At 42.6% G+C, this 27,533-nt stretch overlaps 1 protein-coding gene across 4 annotated transcripts in view; it reads left to right on the top strand.

The window, feature by feature from the left end:
- SOX6 (SRY-box transcription factor 6) overlaps nucleotides 1-27,533 on the top strand; it is a 610,845-nt gene that overhangs the window by 557,882 nt on the left and 25,430 nt on the right. For all 4 annotated transcript variants that reach the window (XM_066640323.1, XM_066640338.1, XM_066640316.1 and 1 more), the window contains one exon: nucleotides 25,990-26,098. In XM_066640323.1, coding sequence (XP_066496420.1) covers nucleotides 25,990-26,098 — 109 coding nt within the window. The remainder of the gene's footprint in view (nucleotides 1-25,989; nucleotides 26,099-27,533) is intronic.

The raw sequence follows: 27,533 nt of genomic DNA, 5'->3' as shown, positions 1-27,533 counted from the left end.
AAAAAGGGTAAATGTAGATCACTCTTTAAACTTTTACTTCTAAAGTCTGCCATTCTGTGCTTTAATTGTTGAAACACCTCTGCAAGTTGATATGTTCAGATGTAACGATGTAAAAAATCAACAAAACAACCACCTTTGCATTATATTCATGCATCTTTTTTTCTTTCATCTAAAAGTTGACCAGTCAGGTAGATGGGGGGAGGGCAGGGAGGAGGCATGCCCTGGGAGGGAGCAGGGTGGGAGGGAGGCAGGACTGGAGGAGCTCTGCTTCTCCACATCAAGAGCCTCCATGTTGGGCCACTGGCATGACATGGAGGCTCCTGATTTTACAGCAGTCCAAGGGCTGCTGTAGAATTAAGTAGCCCCATTGGGGGCTGCTTGTCTTACCCGTGGGGAAGGGAATGAAAGTCCCCTTCCCCCAAGGAGCCTCCAGGGGCTGCCCTGTTAAGAACATAAGAACATAAGAACATAAGAACAGCCCCACTGGATCAGGCCATAGGCCCATCTAGTCCAGCTTCCTGTATCTCACAGCGGCCCACCAAATGCCCCAGGGAGCACACCAGATAACAAGAGACCTCATCCTGGTGCTCTCCCCTACATCTGACATTCTGACTTAACCCATTCCTAAAATCAGGAGGTTGCGCATACACATCATGGCTTGTACCCCATAATGGATTTTTCCTCCAGAAACTCGTCCAATCCCCTTTTAAAGGCGTCTAGGCTAGACGCCAGCACCACATCCTGTGGCAAGGAGTTCCACAGACCGACCACGCGCTGAGTAAAGAAATATTTTCTCATGTCTGTCCTAACCCGCCCAACACTCAATTTTAGTGGATGTCCCCTGGTTCTGGTATTATGTGAGAGTGTAAAGAGCAGGATTGCCACAGCAGCTATTTCAGCACCATGGCAGTCCTGGTGCAACGGGCAGCTCAGGATTAGGCTGTAGGTCTTGCACAGTGGGCTTACTTTTGAGTAAAATAAATTACTCAATTTTCAAACACCGCTATGGTTAGGTATGGGTTTAAATATTCCTCTGTTAGAAAGACAGGAAAAAAGTTTAAAGTGCTAACTTAAGTTAATATACAAAATGCAACTTGGATGTTCTTAAAAACATGGACTTTTCTGTCATTGAAGTTGTTACAGTCTATTGGTCAAATTGATTTGACTTTATAGGCCATAACAGCCCCTTTGTAGGAGATAAGCACTAACATAGTGCAGTGTATTTAGGCACTATTAAATGCCCAGATTATTTATGTAATACAGGGCCCAATTCTATCCAACTTTTCAGTACTGATGCAGCAGCAATACAGCCCCGAAGTAAGGGAATAAATGTTACCTTGAGGAGGCCTCTGTGACTGACCCCCTGCCTCGCAGGGAGGCGGTGCACTCTGCATTGACATGATTTGAGTTGCTGTTGGGTGTGTTCTTAAACACATGTTTACAAGTGAACATGGAGAAAAACTCTCTTGTGGGCTGGGATCCTATGTAGCCATTGACACAACTCAGTGGTTCAGTATGAAATAAAGAGGGAGGTCAGGGTGAAAGGTGCGACAGGAAAGGATAGGGAAGGGAAATAAAAATTGACCAACAAATATCACACACACTACAATAGGTTTATTGTAGGAATGGAGGAAAATGGAGGAAAATGATAGAAGCACTAAGCATGTCATTAATTAGACTTTACAAATCCAAAGTTGCCTTTGAAAACTGGAAGTAGCTTGCATACGCTTCTGCGGGCCATTCTGCGAGCTGCAGAGTAGGTTGCCAGCCTGGTGCGACCCAGAAGAGGCCTCCAGAGGCTTGCAGCAAGTCACTCTGGCCAGCAATGTCACTACCCACTGCAGAGGACGTGTTGGATCATGACAGTGGAAGGTTTGGGAACTGCTTCCCTCAATAGTTTGGGACTTAGATGTCTGAAGGACTGTCTTTCTCTACCCATTCCATTAAAGTAAGGCATATGGGAGAGGAAGATTGTTTGCTGTCTGAAACATAAAAAGTCAAAAGCTTGAATAGACGTACCTTGGACTTAAGGTGTATTAGAGTTTGATTGTTGTGTGCCTTGTTATCCGAACCAGCCAGCTGAAATGTGTGGTGTCCTTTAACATGTGCTGAGTATTGCTGGAAATGAGTAAAACATTAAGGCTTCTTCTCCTTTTGGTTACTGAATCTGGCAATGGGCTTATGCAGGCCTAGCTTTGCTCTCGGTTTTGATACCTTTTGTTATACGCCATGTGGGCCCATCTGGATTCTTGACACTTCTAAGTTTCTGCCTGTAGTTTTAAATATGAGAATTGCAAGCTGATTTCAAGCAAAATAATCATTGCGCAGCCCAATCCTGAGCTGCCTGGCACACAGAGCTGCCATGCACCAAAATGGCTGCTGCAGCATCCTGAGTGCACCAGACAGCTGCTGGCGGCTCCTTGGGGGAAGGGGACATTCAAAGGGGTTACTTGATTCTGCAGTGGCTCTTTAGCCAGTGCAGAATCAAGGCATCCCATGTTGGGCCATGCAGCCTGACATGGGGCTCTGGATCTGGTGGAGCTGAGCTCCACCAGTCCCAACCCCCGCCAGCCCTACTCCTTCCCCCCACCCTCCACCCACGCCAGAACGCCTCCTCCCTGTCTTCCCTCTGCCCCCTTCTACCTCTCTGCTGCCTAACGCTTTGCAACCAGCGCCAGGTGGTGGATCGTGGGCACAGTACTGGAGCTGACCCTGCGCAGTCTTGCACTGGGCCCACAGTAAGGCTCAAAAGCATGCCTCATGGCACATTTGCAACACTGCGCACCTGCACCAGCAGTGAGCCAGCGCACAAAGCTTTGTATTGGGCCCCTAATAGTTTACTGTTCATTATGGATGCCCAAAAAATAACAATAAAAATTATCTAATGTCAAAAAAATGCAAGTCATCAGTTTTCTTAGTACAAATTTGGGCCATTTGAAACATTAACATGTAATACTGCCCCCTTTTATTGGGAGCAAAAAAATATGATAGACTCTTGAATTATTTGGTGTTTGAGGGTGCAGAAATCTGTTTAGGCCACATGGTTAATTCAGATGCATATTACTATGCAGCAATATTTAAGTTAGGTATGAAATTAATGATACTGTGTGACAAGAAGGAAAATGTGTAGTTCAATAATCATGTGTGAGGCTTTGTTCTAAGTTTTCAGGGTAATATATTAACAAATGAAAGTTTTTTGCATTTTTTTATATGCACACACAGTTCTCTGGAAAAAGGTTTGCCTCTTTCTTATGCATTTAATTACCATGTTTGCTTGGAATAATGTTTTTTTTAAAATCAGTTCTCTCTCAGTTAACAATAGGCCACTGTTTTTGGCGGCCTGATCAGGAATTAAATTTTCCTTTGAATAGCTAAATGATTACAATACAACTCACACACGTTGAAGCACTGTGCCGAATGCATCTGATGCAATTAGAATTTGATCATGTAGAAATGCAGAATGAAGCATCTTATGGAAAGGTGAGCCCTGTGACTTTTGCAGTGTCTTTTAAAGATATGTATTGTAGTCATGGAGACTTTCAGCAGGCAGGTTTATATTTGTGGTTGCTTTTAGAAATGTTGTAAGGCAGCATGCCTGGAAATAGTCTAGTCGGTGTTGGTTCAGTGAAAATTACCCATTGTGTACATGCCTAATGTTGGAGCACTAAGAGCTGCCTTAGGGCCTAAAGAGGTGCTTGGCAGCAGATCTGAGTTGCTGCTGCGCAGTGGTGATGAGAGGGAACAATCTGTAGTACAGAAGTGAAAAGTAGAGAGTGCTTAACCTGCCCACCACTTTCCTGTTACTCCCTCTCTCAACTGGCTTTCCAGCTTATTTGCTTACTATATTGAGGTAAGAATAGCTGTGGGAAGGGATTTCCAGAAAAAGCAACAGAAGAGGGAAAGGATAAAGACCCTTGTTCTGTTTGCCACTTCTCCACTGCAGGTTGTGCCTTCTTCTCAACGCTGGCTGTTGCTCTACAGCAACTTTAAATCCCCGACCCAGGTCTGGCAACGAACATCTTGTTTGGTCCTTGATAAGTAAAACCTCTGATCTGGAGTTGGGTATCCAGTCTCTGATAACGGATGGCTCACTGTGAGCATGAAAACCAAATATGGCAGTTCTGCAGTTCTTCTTTATCCTTTCCCTCTCTTGTTCAGTTTTCCCTGTCCCACAAGATGCTGCATTCCTAAAACTGGACTTGCAAAACATCAGTGTTCAGAATATACTTAGTGAGCATACATTTGCCCTCCTCAGAAATTAGTCCATACTATGAACTGGACATGGACCGCAGAACCCAGATGCTTCCCAATAATATCCATTTTAGCATGGATCAAGTCTTGGTAGCTTCAACACTTTTCCTAGTATGTGAACTTGATTGTTGAAGTGCAAAATTGGGGCAACTGTGTCCAAAATTAACCATCTTTATTACATTGCATTTATCATATGTTCCTGTTGTGTTATGCTGTCCCTGGGGTTATACTATGTTATGTGTTATGCTAACCCCCTGGGGACTGGGGGATAAGAATAGGCCCTCAGTTTGGCTGCACTTGTCGTAAGAGTCGACTAAACAGCCACCAGGTAGATGGGCCTCGTTAGCCTGGGAAGGCAGCTCATCTGAGAGAAGGAAAACTCTGATCCCAAACCTCCACTGCCTTGTGGCTACATCCAGTTATGGAAGAGGCTTCAGGAGTCAGCCTCGAGGCAAAATCCGGAGCCGGAGTCCCTGAGGCAGTTCATGGCTGAACAGTCACGTTCTGGCAACTCCTGCAATGCCGCTGGAACCAACCGTATTGGCTTCTGCCTTTCCATTGGACCATTTCAGCGACATGGAAAGGGGGGATTTGCTGCATGGGTAACAGTCTATCCTCCATATCTACTCTACCCAGGCTTTGCGCACTGGAGAGGACACTCTGTTCCAGAATCACCATTCAGAGCGCAATACCATAGTCTTCCAAGACTGAAGGATGCCAACAACATGCTATCCCTAAGAAGGGAGATATCCTTCTCCAAGCATCTCCTACACATTAAGCAGAATGAGGTGGTAGATTGGAGTGGTAGTATTCTAGACTCTACCACTTCAGATTCCCATTTTGTGTGTGTAGGGTTGCCATATTCTGAATGCTTCCTGACACTAACAAAAAAAAAGAACCACAGTATATCCTGAATATGAGAGATAGCAATTAAGAAAGATTTAGTGTAGATTTTGCTATATGTGATGACTGACTGATGACTAATATAATGACTGAAACATGTGAAGAACTTTTGTGTAACAAGCATTCTGCGCACCTGCATGTAGTTGATCCAGAATCCTGCTAACACACAGCCCAGTCCTGAGCTGCCCAGGGTGCACTGCTGCAGCGGCACCCAGAATGGTGGTCCATGAGATCGCCGAGCAGCAGAGGACAGGTGCCAACCAGTGCTGGGCTAGCACGGGCGCTGGCCCGGCAGTAAGCCTCGCAGATGTGCCTTACAGCATGTTTGCGACAGTGCGCTCTGGCGGAAAGCCAGAGCGCCGAGCTCAGGATTGGACTCATAGTCTTCTACCTGCCTTATTCTATCAGATGTGCACAGTGATTTGTAGTCTGATTGGATGCCAAGGCATGATTTGACCCCACAGCACCAGTATACCCAATATGTACACTGGATGCTACAGTGAAGCCATTGGCAGGGCACGTCTGGCAGCACAGTACCACATTGTGAGCAGTGATTCTTGTTGAGGCTGCAGTCTATAGCTGCTTACATACAATCGAACAAAGTTTAAGAATACAGGGTTTAAATATTTTTTATCTAAACTTTCTAATATAATTTCTGAAACTTCAGGAAACTTCATTTCTTCGCCATTTCTAAATCTAATTAGATTCTAATTCTAGTTCACACTGGAAAAACAGCAATAAAGGACTAAAAGATTGGGTGGTTTTATTTCTGAAGTTTTCAGAAGTAACCTAAGAAGGCACCTATAAAGAACATTTAAAGATAATTTAATAGTATAGAAAAAGGGTTTAGAATGATCTTTTGTGGCTGTTTCACAAGATATTAAATAACCAATACAGCAATGGTTCTCAAACTTTTAGCACCAGGACCCACTTTTTAGAAAGATAATCTGTCAGGACCCACTGGAAGTGATGTAATGACCAGAAGTGGCATCATCAAGCAGGACTTCCAGTTTTCCTAGGCTACAATCCTACCCACGCTTACTTAGGAGTACGTTCCATTGACTATCATTGTTAAAAGCATATAAATAGTAGCCTGTTAAAAGTACAGATCTGTAACGTTTTCCCAATGTAGTCACATACCATAGTAGTATCAAAGGAGTAGATCTTGGCAGCAAAGGTGCACACTGGATCCTATCCCAATCTTTCAACCCAACCTACCCCTTCCTCTCTTTAGACATATACCAGCAAAATAGCTGGTGTGTGTTCAAGGAGGCCCATAGGTGGCCAGAAGGCCTGCTGAAGGGTAAGTGAAAAAGTATTTGACTTAACTCTCACTGGCTTTTTGGTCACTCCCGCCGCTGCAATAGCATGCAGAGTGCACTCCACAGGTACATCTGCATGCTATAGCATGGAGGGGTTAGGATTGGGTTTTAAGTCTGGTAATCTCTCATTCTGTAATGGGTACATGTGTAACTATGCTCAGTACAACTGAAATATGAATTTTGTACAAGTGTTATTCAGGACTGGAGTGAGTATTTAATCAGAATGTCTTTATTGCTCAAAATCTCAATAGGGAGTTATAACTTTTTAAAAAAAAAAGATAAAAAATAAAAAACTATCAGAAAATGCTTGATGCTGCTATAATGTTTTGGATAAGAACAAGAATAAAAAATGTTGCTCTATTTTCAAGCTTCTTGAAAACCTGATATCAACTGTTAAAAATAACCCTGCAAGCAGTTTCGAAAATAACCCTGCAAGCAGTTTCAGCTACGTTCCACTGATTTGACAATCTCAAGCTTCTTGGTCTTGCCTAGAAAACAGAGACTGAAGTAGACAATGAAATACTAATTACAGGTCCAGCCTATTTATACACGGATTTTTTATACACGGATTTGTCTGAACACGAATGTCCCCTGCAAATGAGAAGAAATGTACTGATCCCTGGAGAAGGGGAAAATGCATCCCTTTAAAATCAGTTTAAAACACTGAACAGTCCTTTAACAATAGCCTCCTTAATGAGAGAAAGAGGGCAGCTGGCTGACAATCCATTAATCCGCCTCTCCCCAGCGGACCCCTCCCTTCCCCCAGCATATGAAAGAAAGGTGATTACTTTGCATTGGTGAAGGGAGGGGCTGAGTGAAGCCCTTTCTAAGCCCTTGGAGGAGGTCTGATTGATGATTGTCTTCTTAATGACTCTTATCTTACATCCCAAAGGTCAGCAAGGCTGTTTTTCAATCACCAGAGCAAGGGAATTTTGTTTTTTAAATTGATTTACTATAGTGCGTTTTTTGCCATCCACATGAGTGCTTGGAACAGAACTCACGCGAATAATGAGGCTGTAACCTGTATAGTAGGACGTCTCAGACATAACTATTTCATCATTTGAGCTGATTTTTTTTTCAGACTACAGTCATATGTTAGGCTACATTCATTAGTAGGCTGAAAAAGTGTAATAAAAATAATGGTACTGGTTTTCTTTCTTCAGTGTGCAGACAAAATAGAATAGTACCTGTAGTTTGTTTTTGTTCTTTATCTTATAGTCTTTTTCAACTGTTGTGTTTTAGGCATCAAAACATTACCTTATGTAATTATTTTTAAAAGTTAACTAACCATAATAGCAAATTTGGGACTTGCATTATTCTAAAGCAGTGGTTCCCAAACTGGTGGATGATGACCCACTAAGGGGAACCAGAAGAAGGCCATTCCCCTTAAGGGAAGTGGCCTGGAAAAGACAGTCATGACAGTGCTGCCGTAATCACACAGCTGCCATGACCAAGAGTAATTTAAACTTACCTGGGGGGTAGCACCAGCCATCAGGAGTGTGCGGGGGGCTCACAGCCCCCTTGTAGCCCTCCCAACTGCTGCAAACTGCTTTGAGTGGAGATTGTAACTTGCTTCTGGTTTCTGATTGCAAACTTCGTGCAATTGAAATATGAAATAGCAACAGGAAGGAAAGGCTCTGTTAGATAATGGTGGGCCCTATTTGGAGCTGGGCCTTGGCAGGTCTAAAAAGGACATAGTGGAAATGGAAAAGGTGCAAAAGAGAGCAACTAGGATGATTACTGGGCTGGGGCACCTTCCTTATGAGGAAAGGCTACGGCGTTTGGGCCTCTTCAACCTAGAAAAGAGACGCCTGATTGCAGACATGATTGAGACATACAAAATTATGCATGGGAAGGATAAAGTGGATAGAGAGATGCTCTTTACACTCTCACATAACACCAGAACCAGGGGACATCCACTAAAATTGAGTGTTGGGAGGGTTAGGACAGACAAAAGAAAATATTTCTTTTCTCAGTGAGTGGTCGGTCTGTGGAACTCCTTGTCGCAGGATGTGGTGGCGGCATCTTGCCAGGATAACTTTAAAAGGGGATTGGACAAGTTTCTGGAGGAAAAATCCATTATGGGTTATAAGCCATGATGTGTATGTGCAACCTCCTAATTTTAGAAATGAGCTATGTCAGAATGCCAGTGCAAGGGAGGGCAAAAGGATGCAGGTCTCTTGTTATCTGGTGTGCTCCTTGGGGCATTTGCTGGGCCGCTGTGAGATACAGGAAGCTGGACTAGTTGGGCCTATGGCCTGATCCAGTGGGGCTGTTCTTATGGCACCAGCCCTGAGAAATTCAGCCAAAAGAGAACTCCACTCTGTGAATTTACCTTGGGAATCTACATTGGGTGGGAAATGTCCCTGGCAATTGTATTCATGACAGAACCTAAAATAACAGAAATATTGCTAACCACTTGTGTGTTCTTTTCTTATAAAGAAAAGCTCTTTATAAGTGCTTTTATAAAAGCTGAAGCACTTGTGTTTTGGCACCTGCATTGCTTATACAGTGCTTGATGGAACTTTGCATACAATGAGGCTGCTTTCCTGACATAAGCAGAAGCAACACATTTTGCCAAGTCGGAATTAAACAGTGGGGAACACAGCAGTGATGTAGATACAAGAAAGAAACATGGCATAATGATGTTAGTATCATTGTTCCATTGTCATCCATCCTGCGTCTTTAGAGGTGTCTTAAGCGTCCCTCTGAGCATTAGCAAGGATTCCTGCATATAAACAAAGTAAAGTACAGCTAAAATACATGCTAAAATGTTAGGCGGAGAATGCTAAGGAATCAGGCAAATAAACATGTCAGCAGCTCACACTCTGCCTCTGGTGTAAGCCAGTTGTACAGAAGACCATGTTGCTAATATAGCAATTAAAATATTTATTTTGCTTATTAAAATATTGATATCTGCCTCTCCATATCTGAAAATGAAGCACTCATGACAGCTAACAATCCACATAAACACAAAACAATTAAATAATAAAAATTCAACAACCAGTTAAAAAAAATCCAATACATGAATCAAAGCATTAACAAAAGCACAACAGTGTTTTTTGCTTCTCCCCCCCCCATATAAATACATTAAGGTAACCCTTATGCATCTGCTGAAGTGACATTAGTCCACAATAGGTTGTACTACAAATAAATGTGTTTATCTTAAGTGCCATGAAATTCTTTGTTGTAATTACAAATACCAACATTTCAGTTTTGTTTTAGAAATTAACAATTTTATCCTGTGTCCCCCCAAAAAAACTTCATGGCCCAGCCCCACTCCCCAGTAAATCACATACCATTCACTTTTCTTAAAATCTTGAGGATCCTGCCCTGTCCACCCTGCCCACCAATTCCTTCCCAAGACCTTAGTATTAGAATATGCACACATACATTCTTCTGGGCCTCCCTTCCCTTAAAGCCAGTATCCCTCCAGTAAATCACACACGAGTTCTTCAAGCAAATGCACATGTTTACTTTCACTATCCCCTCCAATGCAGCCCCTTTCTCAGGAAGACAGTCACACTCACTACCTTTGAGGAATTCTTGAAGGAGAAGGCAGTGAGAATGGCAACAGAGCAGCTATTAGAGAGGCAGGCGTTGAGGCAAGCCAAGTGAGCCATGTAAAAGAGCAGCTGAGAACAGAGGCAATGTGGAGGAGGCAAGCCAAAGCAGCTCACCCTTGGTTTGGCTAGCTAATGCTTAAGAGCCCAATTCTGAGCTCTGTGTGCCGGCTTACAGCTGGCATGAACTGTCACAAACATGCCATAAGGCATGTTTGAGGGGCTTAGCGCTGGCCCAGCTTGAACTCCTGCTGGGCTAACACCAGTGGAAAGCCATTGCTCCACCCCTTGGTGGTCACCTGAACCGCGAAGCAGTGGAGAGGTAGGTGAGGAAAAGGTGTTCCGGGGCAGGGGGAGGGTGAGAAGAGGGCAGATAGGAGGTGTGCTTGGGAAGGGAGTGGAGCAGGAGGAGGGAGGAACTGGTGGAGCTCAGCTCCACCAGATCCTGAGCTCCGTGTTGGTTCACGCAGCCCAACAAAGAACTCTTTGGTGCTGTAGCAGCTCCAGAGCTGCTACAGAATCAAGTAGCCCCATTGTGGGGCTACTTTCCTTACCCGGAGGAAGGGGACAAATGTCCCCTTCCCCTGGGGAGCTGCCATTGGTTGCGCTCAGGATGCCGTGGCAGCCATTTTCGGTGCCACGGCAGCCCTGCACTCCGGGCGGCTTAGGATTGGACTGTCAATCTCTTACTTAACTTTTTTTGTTGTAAACTTTCAAGCAGAGATGGAAAATGGGAGCTTCACGACTGTCATAAACTCAAGTTAAGTATTGAAACACTAAAGGCAGTGATTATAATGAGTTAAGAAGTCTTCCTTTTGCTATGTTTATCACCTTTGGCATTATCCTAAGGAATAATAATATATTATCTGAGATATGAGATGTCAGAGAAAGGGTAATGTTGCATGCTTAGAACATACCAGGTTTGTCAAAGTCATTTATTAGGTATTTCAAAGACCACTGTGGACTAGCATCTTAATCCTCCTTTAAGTAAAAAAAAAAAAAAAATAGATTTCCAGTGTAGTTGGTACAGATTTTACACCACAGGTATAACTGAACTGAAGCAAAAGGAATTATTTACAGAACTAGAGTGGAACTTGTGTACTGTAAATAGACTAGTACAGTGGTTCTCAAATGTTTTACCACCAGGACCCATTTTTTAGAGTGTTAATCTGTTGGGACCCACCAGATGTGATGTCATTAACCTGAAAGTGATGTCATGGCTGAAAGTGACATCAATCAGGCATGAAAATTTTTAAAAGTCCCGTATTACAAAATCAAATTTAATTAAGTAAGTAAGGGCGCAATCCTAACCCCTTATGTCAGTGCTTTCCAGCACTGGCATAGCTGTGCCAATGAGACGTGTGCTGCATCCTGCAGTTGGGTGTCACTCATGGAGGCCTCCTCAAAGTCAGGGAATCTTTGTTCCCTTACCTCAGAGCTGCATTGTCCTTATGTCACTGCTGGAAAGCACTGACATAAGGGGTTAGGATTGCGCCTTCAGTAAATTAAAAGTTTACCATAAGTTTAAAAATTTACTTAGAATAAATAACCCTCCTAACCCTCCCAAGTAGTTGCTCATTTGTTTTCCTTTTAAAATCCCCCAAACATCCCAAGTGCTGCAATCCTATCCACACTTACCCAGGAGTAAGCCTCATTGACTATCATTATTAGGAGCATATACATAGTAGTCTGTTAAAAGTACAGATCTGTAACATTTCCCCAAATGCAATAACATATCTTGCTGGCATCAAGTCCAATACATTAAGGGTGCAAACCAAACCTGCGCTGGAGCAGGCAAGCCAGGAGGCTTGTGCTGCATCCAACGCAGGTTCGTTGGCTGCAGCAGCTCAGCCAGGGGCAAGGGGAAGCTCTTCCCCTTACCCCTAGGTAAGGGCTGCTGGCCCCAGTGGGTCTCCTCGGACCTGCACCACCTCTGGAGGTGGCGCAAGTCCGAGGAGAGTGGAGCGGCTTGAAGCCGCTCCGTTCTCCGTGGGGATGGGGGTTGGAATCCGGCCTAACGGCTGGGTCCCAGCCCCGTCCCCTGATTCCCACGTGCCTGCCCCCAGGGCCGCCCATCGCCCGCCCTCCCCCTGACCAGAAAAAACCCCTCCCACCTCCTCCCCACCTCCCCCACACCTACCATTGCTGCTTGTGTTGGCATGGGTGCGAGGCGCGGGCTTCTGGCGGCCTCTGCATGTTGTGCATCTACATGTGCCAACGCAGCTTCTAGCCACGGAGGTGCAAACGTACTTTACAGCCTTTAAGGACGCCGGGGACTTATGCTGGCCTATGTGCCGGTTAGGATTGCGCCCTAAAAAAAATGCATGCTGAAATTAATGGAGACCCACCTGAAATTGGCTCACGACCCACCTAGTGAGTCCCAACCCACAGTTTGAGAAACACCGAACTAGTAGACAGGGTGAATCGAATGACTCTCAATGTAGTCATTTATGACAAAATTCGAGGAGCAGCATGCAATCTAAATAATCAGTTGGTCTGTCCAGTTCAATGAGTTGTCTTAAGGCATATTATACAATTCTAATGCAGAAGCTAAGCAGATCAAGCCCTGAAACCTGAATTGGAAGCTGCCTGAGAACCAAATGAAAGTTGCTTTGAGTTCTTGGCAGGAAGTGCAGAATCCAGGAGTAATCAATGGATAATAAAATAACTGCTGAACTGCTGCGGAAGTAAAAGAGAAGCTGATAGCTTCCTAGTAATTTCCCATGCAACCTCAGGATGGCTCATTCCCCCACTTAAGGAAAAGAAAGACTTGGTGAAGCATGGTGTTAAAGTGAAAGGTCTTCTCTAAAGTGATGCATTTCCTGATCTTCGTGCATAATGGGAATATAAAGTTTGTCCTGCATAATCCATCATTGTCCTATTAAATCTAGTCTTCTGGCATTGGCACTGGCCCAGATGCTACCAAATGAAATAAATCTTGAGTCCTATCATGTATTCTTGTGAATGTCTTCTAAGGAAGGAAGGGAGAAGCTCTTTGTCCACAGGTGAATAGCTTACCCATGAAACAAAGTATTCTTTTCACTCCACTCACACACAGGGTGTCTCAAGAAAATGAGACACTTTATAATATCAAATTTATTATAATTCCCACACATACTATGATAGTGTAATTCACATATGCTACATATGGTGTACATAGAAGCAGTTGTTTGACCCAGGGTGCAATCCTAACCCCTTATGTCAGAGCTTTCCAGCACTGACTTAAGGGCAATGCAGCTCCGAGGTAAGGGAAAAAACATTCACTAACTTTGAGGAGACCTCCGTGAGTGACACCCAACTGTAGGATGCAGCACATGTTCCATTGGGACCGCTATGCCAGTGCTGGAAAGCACTGACATAAGGGGTTAGGATTGCAGCCCCAGTTAGTTAATGGATTAGGCCAAGTTCTCCCCATTGGTTTCCTTACACCAGTGACATTGTTGACTAAGGGATTTGTGACATTCTTCATCCTGTTCACTTGGATGGTTTCACATATCTCTTCAACTGCTTCCCTTAGATGTTCGAGTATTGCAAGTTTTCTACAGTGAAGTATGTATGAATGAGAGCTCATTAAAATTAGTGTGTATCTTTTGGAGACACCCCGTATGTGTGTATCCCCAACTGTATAATAATAATACATAACATTTATACAGAGCCTTTTGATTGCACAGAACATTTCACTTGTATTATCTTATTGTGATCAATATTGTGATCAAAAACAATCCCCATATACAGCTGGGGAGATGAGGCTGAGAGGGGGCAGCTTGCCCAAGACCACCTAATGAATCAATTTCAGAAGTGAGATTTGAGTTGGGGAAGTCTTGATTCCCAACTTCAGGGATGACTGAACTAATGCTGATGCCTGATTTTGTCCCCCCACCCCAGCCAAGAAAATTAAGCAGCTACTTAGCTCAGTTCCTTCCTGCAGGATCTTCTTGATAAAACAGGAACTGCAGATCATAGTCAGACCTTTCAATGTTCACTGCACTTTCTGTTTTACTTAAATGGATGGCAAAGAAGGAATCAGGAAAGTGGCTGCTTCTTCTTCCTTGCATGGTCCATTTAAGTTTAAATGGACTGCATAAGGAAAAGGGAATGGAATAGTGATACCAGATCATAAAAAGAGCCATCTGAAATGTGGTTCTTGAAAGACAGAACCTTCTTCAATTGTAAAAATCCCTCTTGGGATTTAGTATAGCCTGCCTATGTAAACCGCCTTGAATTAAAGTCTGAGGAGAAATCTGATGACCAAGAAAGGCGGTTTATAAATACCTGTATTATTATTATAGTGAAGTCCCTCACTGGTATCCTTATGGTTTTTTTAAGGCACAGGCAGAGGTGAGCTGGTTCGCTCCCCTTACTCCTTTCTTGTGTGGTCTGATGGAAAGAGGAGGGGACTAGTGGATGATCCATCTCTTGCTTGTTTTTAGTGAGCAGGAAGCAGATCAATGTGGCTAACAATGCAGTGGGCTGGAGGGAGATGGGTGCAAACTCTGGGTGGACACTCTGTAGCTTCCACTCCTACCATCCATCTTGATGCATCAGATTTTGTGTCAGATTTTGGCCAGCCCTGCATTGTCTTATTCCCTTTAATGGGAATAAGACCTATTAAACACAGTGGGACTTCCTTCTACGTAGACATGCATAGGATTCTGGTGTTAATCACTGTGCTACAGTGGCTGTCAGATCCATTCAAGCATATGAAATCTTTGAGCAGACCTAGTTCAGGCCTCTGTTTGACCTCCATAAGATTATAATGTCATGAACTGCTTCTTCTCATTTCTGTTCACTTTCCATGGGACTGTTTCCATGGATTGGCTTAAGCCCCTCAAGACCAACAGAGTTCCATTAATCCAAACACAGTGCCACTGAGGGCCCAAACCTATCCAGCTTTCAAGCCTGATGCAGCACCGAGATGAGGGAAGAAGCATTCTCTTATCTTGCTGCACCCTCCCCCCACAGGATGCAGCACATACTTCATTGGCATGGCTACATTAGCACTGGAAAGTTGGAGAGGACTGGGCTCTGAGTTTTGTCCTCTGTGAAATGATCAGCTTGTGAAATTTTGGCTGAACTGTGGGATGATACTTCAGAAAGCTGCATGAACCACTGGTTAAAACAAAGGGTTAATTCCAAAGTGTTTGAATACTGCCATGGGTCATGCTGTACTGCATAAATAAAAGACTGGAAACCGCATGAAAGCCATGGCTGGGTTACCACACAACTGGATATGCTTAAGACTAAACGCTTCATAACTAACTACTGAGGGGCTGCAAACTTTATAAATAACCTTGCAATTGGTTAAAACCATATTAAAACCAGATGAACAAAGATGAACAAAGATGTGAAGTGTTCGGTTTAAGAAAGGGGAAGGGGTGTTCAGTGAGTGAATTAATTCCAATGACAGTAATCTTACTGGGGTAGGCCTATAATTTAGGAGAGACTGCAACTGTGGTGGTAGTTCAGAATTTGCAAATATATGCCTAGAGGTGTGGAGGGGCTTAAGCCAAAGAAGTTTTTTGTAAGGGAAAAGCATATAAAGATTCTACTTCAAAAGAGAACTTAAAATGTATTTATTGCTTAATGCTCCCTCCCCTCATCTGCCTTCCCCCAGCTTCAGTCTTGCCCATGTAAAGCTTAAATGATTATTATTTTTATATTTTTTTCTGCATGTCACATGTCACTGTTGTTAAGTAGGTTTAATAGTAGTAGATCAATTGAAAAGTAATTTAACAACACAGTAACAAAAACCTTACATACGAGGAATACCTGAGCCTGTGCGCACAGGGTGTGTACTATCCAGAGGGTTCCCTTTATTTTTAACATTGAAATTTTGGGAGGTTTGCAGATATTTCTCTTTATAATGACCATGTACATTGCACATCTTTGAAGACTATCTGCACAGGCACAGAAATTGGTATCTCATATCATCTCAACAATCGTTTCAATAATAAGTGTTTCAAAGTGAGTTTGTTTGTGCACCCCCCCCCCCCGATGAACACTCGGGACAACAGACCTGGGAGAAAGGGCCACTTTATTAGTAGTGGCTTTATTTATAAAAACTACCTGCCATCAGCCAATCCTGGCAGGCAGCAAAAAATTCCTACCCAGCCCTGAACGGCGACCAGTAGAACTCAAGATTGCTCTGGGGCGGGCGGGCGGGTTTCAGTACTGTGCCCACGTGCAAAAGGAGGAAGAGGGCTGGGTGCTGGTGGCTTAAGAGCCCTCTGAGACCGCCCAGCTCCAGCCCTTCTCCAATCTCCCCAAAGGGGAGGAGACTCTTGTGCTCCAGTTTGGACCAAACACGATCTCTTGGCTTACGTTGATGGATTGGGATTCTGGCTTTCATACCTAAGGAGATCTTGGACATGTGTGTCAACACCTGAACAAAGTTATTGTTCTTAGACAGCAAAATAGAATAACTCCTGCTCTTCACTTTTGAGTCTCTCCCTCCTGATCTTGCTGGGTAACTGCGTCAACCTCTTTGCTCTTTTCCTTTGGCAGTATCCAAATTCTTCAAAACCCAAGCTGATACAAAGCAAAATAATGTAGGGTTATTTCATGGATGCTTGTTTGACCTACAAAGCCTGAAAGTGATGTGGCAGCACATCATGTGTCAGAGTCCATCTTCTCTTTTTTCTTTTGCCATTGCATTTCAGATCAATGCACTTCTTAAGCACACCACCCATACATATATTTATGGTACTTCCTTTTTCTGTGGTTGTTACCAAGGTTCACCCAAGTTGATCCACTGGCCACCTTCTACCTCATGAACTTGTGTGTGCTGGCTCTGCTACCAGTTCTCCTATCCAGTGGAGAAAAAGCTGGAAGCAGAGAGATTCCACTTCCATGGTTCCTTCCTGCTGAGCAATGGGCTGGGGGAGGTGGCAGGTGTGAGGTGTCCTCATGGCTGGTTCCCCCCCTTATTGTGATCCCTGATTAAAGTGGGTTACCTCTCCCTTAAAAATCAAGAGATTACAAGAAGGCCAGTGGCAGAAGAGAACACTGCAGAAATCACACTAGTCACACATTCCTAAGGCCCCCGTGGATTTCTTCACTGGCCTATTTTTTGTCCTGCATGGGATGACTTGAGAGGGATTTCCAGAGCTGATCTGGGAAGTCGTGTGATCCCTTTTGGTGCAAATTCATGCCTCTCTAATTCTCTAGGATCAACAACCCAGCCTTCTAATGTTTCACATCTCTTTCCCTTTCCCCCCCTTTTCAAATATTTTTGGGAAAGCAGTAGTTGTAGTGCCTTCAAGAAACCTTCTTATGATATTGTACAGAGGAAAAACCAGTATACTGTAATGCCACATTTATCAATTTGTCAGTAGCTACATGGATAGTGATAGCTGAGCACAGTGTCCAGATCGAGAGCTTGCATTTTTGTGTTCTGTAATCAAACTTCTGTTTACAGAAACAAAAATAAATGAATCCAAATATGACAATTTTGATAGCATCTTCTAAGAAGAAATAATAACTAACAATGACGATAATAAGGCTTGAACCATTTTCTCATTTCTGTTTTTAATTTATCCTGCTGTGCTTGGGTTGCTGCAAAAGACTATAAATGGACACCGACTTGGTTTCCGAATAACTTCTTCCACAAAGTAAGGCACGGGTTGGGGCAGTGTGTAACTGGACCTTTGTGGGGAATAATGGAGGCACTTGTAAGTTTCCCAGAGCATTCCACCTTGTTTCATACACATATCAGGTGGTTTTTTTCTTCCTATCAGGTTGAACCCAGCACTATGTTGTGAACATGGCTCCTCCAAGTGAGTTCCTTAGGAAAGAATATTGTCCTTCACTGATTGAGGATTTAATTGCATTGTGAATGTGAGATTCTGTGGGAGCCAGGAGTGCAGGTTCTGCAAGCATTATGGTTTTTGGAAAAGGTTTTTGGAAAAGATAATGCTTGCAGATCCTGCACTCCTGGCTCCCACGGAATCTCACATTCATGATGCAATTAAATCCTCAATCAGTGAAGGACAATATTAAAGCATTGCCTTAAAATGACACTTTTCAGTTAATTATCTCTTGTGCTCTGATAGAGGGAACTATCCAAAAGACTTACGCCACCAAATATTTTTGTGAGGGCTTAGTGTGCAATAACTTCACTGTAATGTATTGTTTGTGCAAAGACAGCATGCTGGAATTATTTGCACACTTTCACAACTGGAATATTGTCTGCGGAGTTTGTAATGGCCCCAGAGGCATTTGCTCTGTGGCTTCTGTAAATGACCCATGTTAATAGGGAGTCTTTTTAAAGAAATGTTGGTAACTACTTCTAAGCAAGACTTTTGAAATAAAAGGTATTACATCACTGTCCAACTATGTCTGCTTAAACAAAATGTATTTGTTTGCAAAGATTAGGGGGAAGAAGAAAGCCCTTTCACACAATGATCAGCATGTCTGCCATTTTCCACTTCAGCCTCTGCATACGTTTCAGATGTGGGGGGAAAAATAACCAAGCATGTTGAAATGATTTGAAGAATGGTTATAGTCTGATCAGTGTTGGTAATTCAAAAGGGAGGGGTGCCTGGTGTAGTATTACGTTTCATATATTGTTTTTCAAGAGATGGATGCAATCAGTCTTCATCTTTCATATGGTTTAAAATACACACATATATACACACACAAAACCCCGGCTTGCTGGCAAGTAAACTGTTATTTAAGTACACAATCCACTTCACTACTGAAACAGTTTTGCCAAACTTGTCCAAGTATTCTCACATGCTTAAAGATGGTATAAATATCATTTATAGCAAGCCGTTTACTTCAGACGATATGGAATGGTTTCCTGCTCCCCTGATCTGAGTGTCCCAGTTTACATTATGGCCTTTATGGCTCCTGTTTGATGGAGTGATCAGTAAAAATTTAATGACACTATAAAATAATAAAAATGTCATTAATTTACCACGGATCTTGGATGCAGTGGTTGTAAAGTTACATTAATAAACAGAATATTTTTTACAACAAAAAGCATTGTTATGTGGGAACGAATAAATAACACACATAAATTTGGAAGCAATTTTACTGTTAGCGCACACATTATTATGGAATAGCCAATAAGTGTATAAAACATAGTATATAAAATTTTATGAAAATATACTGTGCACATCAAAAATTCAGCTTTTACCTAAGTGCAGAAAAAAGCCATTATTGTGTGCTTACTGTTATCATTACTTTTCTTCCACGAGATCACAATTTTATATTTGTTCTACTTAGCTAAAGTTTCCAGCAGCCGTTGCCCCCTCCGCGTGCCAGCTTTTTCTTCACTGGATAAGCAGGCTCCTTCCTTTCCTTCCTCTAGTTGACTAAACTATTCTCTTTCACGTTACAGACAGGAGGAAAGAATTGATCATTCCCATCACAGAAGGGAGGAGAAAGTTATTAACGTAATGCAAAGTTAAAAATAATACTTGAGGAGTTGACCGGTTTGGTGACTCTGGAAATAAGGGATAATAATCTCAGTCCATCTGTCATCACTGGGGTTACTCCATCATTGACTATGATAATACGTGAATATGACGGATGGCACAGCCTTGTGGCTTGGAACATTTAACATTCATCAATGCTCACTAAAGGGGGCTTTATCATTTAAATATCGTTATTTAATATGCAACATCTACCTCATACATCATAATTTCAAAGCACTTAACCAACAGTCCTGTGACACAGAGATGCAGGCTTTAATTTTTTCAGTAACTTTTATGTTGCCTGCATGTTTGTGCCTGACAATGCATAAATAAGTGCCTAATTGTGTCACTGAATGGAAAATGAACATTCGGCTGTTAGCAAAACAAATTCTGCCCTGATGTGCTCTCACCCTTCCTGTTTAAATGCAGCAATGAAGTGTCCTTTTTGTGTACCCAAGTTATGAAAAGAATCCCCTTTGTAAAGAGACCACAATCCTTCACATTGTTAGTTTTCTAGAAACTGTGTTCTGAGTTGAAATCCTACTGTGTGAGCAGCGTATTAAAGGATTCTTGTAGTCAGTTTTTTTGACTCAAGATCTGTGGCTATAAGAAACACTTTTTATAACAAATAATAAAAATCAGCCCAAGGTTGTCTGAAGACAGTGACATTGTTGTGCATGGATGTTAGGTTTTTGTCTGTGAGTGATTTTGCATGTTGTGTGTGTGTACATATGTTGGTACAATCAACCCGATGTCTCTCATACATGGATATAGCTTCTTCTGGATGTGCATGCTTACACATATAGCGCTAAATAGAACTTGAATGGGTGCATAAGGACAAAGTGTACAATTCTTTATTTTTTTTTCTTGTAGAATATTCTTCTATAAGTGAATTTGCCAGTATTGTCCCTTTATAATACTCTGTATAATACTGTCTAATTTAGATAGCTGAATTGTGCTGGCTGTTTAAAGTTCACCTTCATCTATGTCTACCATAAATAAATAGATTTTTAAATTCACACTACTTCCTTGTAAAATATTAGTGACTACTACTACTACTACTACTACTACTACTACTACTACTACTACATATAATTTAAATGAAATGAACTATGCTTCAACATATACATATACAAAATGATTGTAGCAGCGAATATACTTCATAGGAATGGAACACTGAAGATTATGACAGAATCATAAATACAGCTCAGTTCTTTGTAGGTATTATTACCGTGTATGCTTCTCTTCCCTCAGTGTTCCTGTGCCTTATCATGTAATTTTCTCTTTTCTCCTTCAGTGTCAAAATATTGATATTCTTTCAGAAACTTTTTTTAACACAGAATATTTTCTGGAGAAAATCAAAGAGAATGAATGACTAGGATACTTCAAATGTGCATATTGATACATAGCTGGGTGTTGTTTTTTTTAAGGAATGCTATTCCCCTCCCTTTTTTTCAAACACACTTAGGTTCTCCTGCCATGAAGCTTGCTAGTGACACATTAACTCTCTTAAAGAGCAGATTTTTAATGCAAATATTTGAAAAAACTGTGAAAGACTGGGTGTAAAATGCTGACTGTCTCATGAGTGCCGAAACTTTGTAAACGTCTAATTCATCTCTCATGAATTTAAACATGGGTGTCGGGTGGAGGAAATCATTTGTCACCAGCAATGCAGAATCTTTTCTGATAATAGATTATTATTGTTGGATAGTACAGTGTACTTCAACAATATGTTGTGTCTTTTTGTCTCTATCTAGTCAGCCATTATGTTTCTTTTTTGTGCTCTTTATTTCAGCATTTTTGCATTTCAGAAATGCATTATTGACAAACATATTATGAAAGAAAATTAATTCAGAAAACTCAACAGCATGGCAAAGAAATACAGAATTAAGTGTTTTTGGATAGGAGGTTTTAGGAAACTTTAGGAATTACCCAGCACCCCCCAATAAAGACACAGGCAAGGGCATATGGTACAAAGGGCCACTTTATTAACTATTTAAATATACTTAAGATTGCAACAGGGCCTAGCAAATAAGTCATGCAGATTCTACTTTGCCACCAGGCCGAGGTTCATCCAGCCTGCATCACCCAGCCGGGAATGCCAGCATGACCAAGCATGGAGTTCACCCGGCCCTTGCCACCCTGCGGTGTACACTGATATGACCTTACCTACCCAAAACCTGCATGACACCTGCCTAAAGTGACCAACAAGACCTATGGAAAAACCCCAACTCCACCCCGGGGTAGGCGAAAAAACTCCACAGTGCAGACTACTCCACAGTCCGGGGTAGGCGAAAAAACCAGCAACCAACGTGCCAATTAGGCTGATGGCAAAAAATTCCTACCCAGCCCCAGTTGGCGACCAGCTAGTCTCGGACTGCCAAAGGGTGGGTGGGTGATCGCTGCCTGGTCCCGACTGAGCCGGCTCCCCCATGCAGCCTGCACATGGCCTCAATCCAATTAGCCCCCAGCCAATAGGCTGCGGGGCTGGCCCCTCCTGTGCGGGGGCAGGGCAAACGCCGGTGGCACACTAATTCACGTGCCACCGGAATTATTGACTAGTACTTTTAGATTATGTGGGAGAGTGACACAGTAGAGCTATTGTGTGTCAGTTTGGTACAGTGTGTGGCTTGCATTAATGTTTTTCTCTTTGATCATGAAAGATATTCATATACTAGGGAATCAAACTTTTTGCACAATTGGGTTGCAGAGAATTAATCAGGAAACAATGATTTCTGAAAACGATCAGATTAGGGACAACATACAGAAATTTGAGCTAATGAGACAGTGCTGTTCTTGCACTTGCTTTTAAGACAAATGCCAAATTCTGTAGACATTTATCAGGAAAGAAAATTCATACTGTTTTTCTTCCAGTGCCTAATATGCTCAGTACAGAACTAGGTCATTGAACAATGGAGTGAACAGCAATCCGCACTCCTTTGCTGCATAATGCATTAAGTATAATGTACAGAAACTGTTCGCAAAACTGAAAGCTGGTATTTCAAGTCTGTAAATTCAAGATGACATGACATTTAATATTGTTTCAAAATAATGAACAATGTTTTGTTCATTCACAACACAATGCCAAGTTAAGAAGTTCCAACAAGGCAAGAGGGAAAACATATTGTTTTTTCCATCAGAACAATACATTAATGATGACAGTTTAACACTTTGCTGCCAATTCATACTACCACAGGAATGGCATTGTAAAAGAATGTTGTGTTGCCAAATTATTGCAAAGCGCTTGTACTCTAGTCTTTTGAGGATCTGGTTGACTTAAACATTGTCTCCTGATTGTTGTTTTAGTGGTCTCAGTCAGTCTTTCCTATTGAAACTTCCAGTACTCAATAGTGTTGTGTTTTCCTAGGAAGAAGCACTGTCCTTTCTTGCTCTTGCTCTCTTTTTTAAAATTCCCATTGAGCTTCAATTCAAATTTCTAGACAAAATAATAGTATCATTTCTGTCATCTACTATTCCTTCTTTGAAATACATGTCTTTGAAAGCCTCTTGCATAAAATTCAGACGTGTTTTCTCAAGGGTTCAAATGCAAACGCATCTCTCTAACAAAAGTGTGTGCTGGTGGTAATTTTTCCATTAAATTAGTAGCAACTTCCTGCAGAAACTCTTCTTTATGTCCTAAGTCCAAGGCCTTCACAAATGACAACATGATCTGTTTAAGAATATAGAGGAAAGACAGATTGATCATTGTTTTTCAGCAGCGACTTCTGGAGTTTCTATCCTAATCCTTCATTTCTGCATCACAAGAATGTCCTTTGTTCCACAGTACACTTCCGTTGGCTGTAATGGGGCGTTTAAAGTTGAGTTTCAATGCCTGACAATCAATTTTCCTTTTACTACCCACTGAAATGAATAAGGTGAACATGCCGAGTGGTTAGGTTTTATCTGTCTGGCAAGAGCTGGCAATTCTCAGAAGTAGAAAGGCTAATGTCCATGACTCTGCGTATCATTCCTGCATCGATGAGGTCGCTACTTACATGTATTTTCTTCCTGCATTTCTGTAGTAATGCATTAATAGGAAGATAGTGTTGGAGGGGTGTCTGATAGGGTTCCAGCATCAGTATCACCCCTCTCTTAAAGCTGGCAATGTTTATCTGGAAAGTAATCGCCACATATACCCCTCCCCATCCCCACAGAAGTTATCCCCATTACTTAAGTTATGAGGCACTGAAAGCCATACACAAGAGACGACCATGATGGTGAGGTAATTTTTGAACTGGCTTATAGTTTTAGTGTACAACTTTGTACTAAGAATAGAGAATGGCTTCAAGAAGTAATAAGCATGAGTTCTGTTAGTTCCAGTAAGTTTAGTTAGTCCTGGACAGTGTTGGGAAAACCTAGCGGGGCTTGACTCGACTAAAAAAAAAGTCATAATGGGAGCACTTTCCAAGTCTCCGAGTCACCCTTTAGTGACTCTAATGGACTTGAGTCAAGTCCCTGTCCCTTTAAAAAAACCCGCCTTGGAAAAAATGGGGCTGCTACCAGACACTGTGTGTGCGTTGAAGCTCTCTTTGAACATTCCCCTGCTATCTCCACCCATCTGTAATCAGGGCAGGAGGAGTGGAAGGGACAGAGTGAGAGCTGGGACAGAAGCAGTGAGAGGAAGGAGGAGAGTCACAAGCAGCAGCTCGGAGGCTTACCAGGATGACCCGATCCTTGCAGCCCTATTCAGAAGTAGTCCCGCTGCAGCCGGTCATTCAGTGGGGCTTCTTCCCCCAAGCAACAACAGAGCCAAGAGAAGCCATAAGGTTGGAAAGCAGCATGGGGCAAAAAAGTTTTCGCCTGTGGGCTTTTGCAGCCAAATGTAAGGCAAGAAACCCCCTGGGCTCCTCCTCCTGCTTCCTCAGCCAGTAAAAATATCTGAATGCCCATTGTTTGTTCAATGTTCATTGTTTCCTTCCTTCCTATCAAAGATGGAGAAAAAGAGCTCACTCCCGCCTCCTCCCTCCCGCCTGATTCATTAACGCTTTCCTCCCTCTCAGCTGGAACTCCCTTGCTGCTCACCATCAGAATGCTTGCCCCACTTAGTTTTCCACACAGCAAAAACAGTAAGCAAGCACCCTCCAGACACAGGCAAACTCAAGTCAGCATGGGTGGGGACGAAGGCCAAGTCAGGGGGACCTTGACGAGTCTTTTTCAGTCTTCCACGCACGTGACTCACGAGTCAGTGAGTCACCCCAAATCACGCATTTTCATGACTTGAGTCCAGTTCCCCTGACTTGAGTTCCCAACACTGGTGCTTGGTGCTTTGACTCATTAGTAGTCTCTGACTGTATGATTAAGGGCGTATTCCTAACTGTGCCCTGGGCTGTCGCAGGTCCCTTGCGCGAGCCCAGGAGTGTCGCAAACGTACTGTAAAGCACGTTTGCACCTCCATGAGAGTAAGCTGGGCCAGTGCAGGGATGCGTGCCGGCCTGCAGAGGCTGCATCCATCCTCTGCAGCGACAGAGGAAGGTAAGTTTGTGCTGGCCTTTGCAGGTTGGTGTGGGGAGGGTAGGTGGCGGGCTTTCCTGGGGACAAGCAGGCGGGGAGTGGTAGGCAGTGCCAGGATCCAGTTGTTACGATGGATCCTAGCTCCGTTCCCAGGCGGTGCAGACTGGCTGCTCTGTTCTGCTTGGATCTGCACCACCTTGTCAGGTGGCTCAGATCCGAGTAGACCCATTGGGGCTACTGCAGTGCAACACAAGATAAGGGGAAAAGGTTCCCCTTGCCTCAGGCCAAGCCACAGCCATCCCCAAATTGTTAGGATTTGGGGATTTGCCATCCCCAGCGCAAGTTAGGATTGATCCCTACATTAAGCAGTGTCACCCCTGTTCAGGCACTTAAATGAGGGAGCCTTAGATTCAAAATTCCAAACTGATGCCCATAGTAAAACTGCTCTAGGTTTTCTTTCTTAAAGTGTCCAGGGTCTGCAATAAGTATTGTTGCTACCCAGGATGAACATTAGTAGGAGTAGCATCCTTGACCAGCTACCAGGGCTCCAGCACAACCCACTGCTAATGTCCATCCTTCCTCCCAAAGAGCATTGGGCCCAGCCCTAGTTCAACTGGTAGAAGACAGAGTTAAAATAAAACCACTGTATATTGATACCAGCAAGGCAAACTCCTGAATCTTAGTAGAGCCATGTACATTGCACAGGCCCATCAGAGGGCATTTTTCCAAAGAACTTGGAGCTGACTTTGATACTAACAAATAACTAAACACTAAAATTTAGCTACAGACAAAGAAATGAGGCGTAAGACTTGCAACCTGCATTGGATGGACAAGATAGGAATGAAAGCGGAAGTTAAGGAAGGACAGATAAATTCCTAGTGAGAATAGGACAGAAGAGATGGCAGGCAGGGAGGCAAGGAACAAGTTGGAAGATTAGGGATATATCCGGCCAAATATAGTGTGTCAGCTGTTTGAATACAAAGATTTTTTGGAGAGTAACAGTATATAAAATATACTCAGGTCTGCAAACTTGAGTAGGTTATTATAAGAAGTGTTAATGTCATCCTTTCTCTTTGGCAGGAAAGAACACGCTTTGAGAATTTAGGCGCACAGCTATCAGGGAAGCCCAGTGAAGATGGAAAATTGGGCCCAGGAGTCATTGATCTTACCAGGCCAGAAGATGCAGAGGGTGAGTGACTGTCATCCAAGTGCTTTAAAGGTGGATGCCTCATGATGTCTTAAAAGGAACATTGTTCAGCTAAGTCCCTGGGCACAGCTTTGAGGCATTTTGTATGAATTTTAGTGACATGTACAAGAGCATACCTTGATTTTAAAATGTAATATACAATTGCTGCTCATTATTTACAGTCTACTTCAACTACCGTATTCTCAGAAAGCTCTCCCTGAGTCAGTTCATGTGTTATGTCAGCTAACCGATATGTGCATTTAACTGCTTACATGAGAGGTGTAATGTTGGAGAAGGTGACTCATAGATCACTTATCAGGTTTGGTTAGTGAGGATTTCAGGTACAGGTTATCCACTTGGCGTCTGGAACCCCTAGTGGATAAAAAAATCAGTGGATAAAAAAACAGCGGAAAAATTAAAAAGTGCGTCCCTTTACGATTGTGGTTTAAAAACAGCTTTTCTGTAGAGAGGCAGTCAGCAATTAGAAATGCATAGGAACCCCAGCCTTTGCCTGGCTCAGCTGAAGAATGGAATGATTGCTTGCATGACTATCTCTCTACAATAGTAAGAAAAGTAGTTTTTTAAACTGTGAGTTTAAAGGGATGGATTTTCACCCCTTCTTCAGGTATCAGCACATTCCTTCTCATTTGCAGTAGCCATTCGTGTTGAGTGTGTATAAAAAAATCCATGTATAACAAGCTTGGGCCTGTATACACATCTCAGCAGTACTCTAACATATATTATCATAACTTTAATTAAGAGCAAGACAATTCATCTGAACTGCAGATTAAGACAGTGGATTTTTAATTGAAGTGGAGCACTGTAAAAGGATGTGGAATGTCTGTGGCTGCACTGTTTATTTGAGGAGAATTGCTGATTTTGTGAAAATATTACTTGCACTGAGATCCAGTGGGTTATAGTCTTGATTCTATTAGGGCCCATGGAAAAGTTCCCATTGATTTCAATGGTCAAGAAGTGCATACTGTAATGTTTATTTTAATCAGCTACTTGGATTGATTAGTTAAAAACAATGTCGCTAATCAACTAAAAGCCTTTAAATTGGTTGCCAGTCCTATTAGAAATTTGTATACTGTTGATGAGTGACTAAATAGGTCATCATCCAAGTTTGTCCTGTTGTTAAAAGTCTTAACTCTCAAGTGGTTCCTTCCAGTGAGCTCATCTAGCTTCTTCTGGAATAAATGGTTAAAGGATTGTGGTCACCAGTTCTTGGAAAACTTATACTGCGTCTAACATTAGATGCTTTTAGGATAAAATTGCCAAGGTCATAAATGGCTTTTCACAGCATAAGGTTATATTTTTTGTTTCTTAGGCATGACAGCAGTACTTTGGCTGCTGACCGGAATTCAGGTTTTAAGATTTTCGTTAATAGTAAAAAATATTGTCTACGTATAATGAAAGGAACATCCGTTTGGCTCTA

Source organism: Tiliqua scincoides, chromosome 1 (genome assembly GCF_035046505.1).
Source record: "Tiliqua scincoides isolate rTilSci1 chromosome 1, rTilSci1.hap2, whole genome shotgun sequence".
NCBI classification, from domain to species: Eukaryota; Metazoa; Chordata; class Lepidosauria; order Squamata; family Scincidae; genus Tiliqua; species Tiliqua scincoides.
This window is presented reverse-complemented; position numbering and strand designations above follow the sequence as displayed.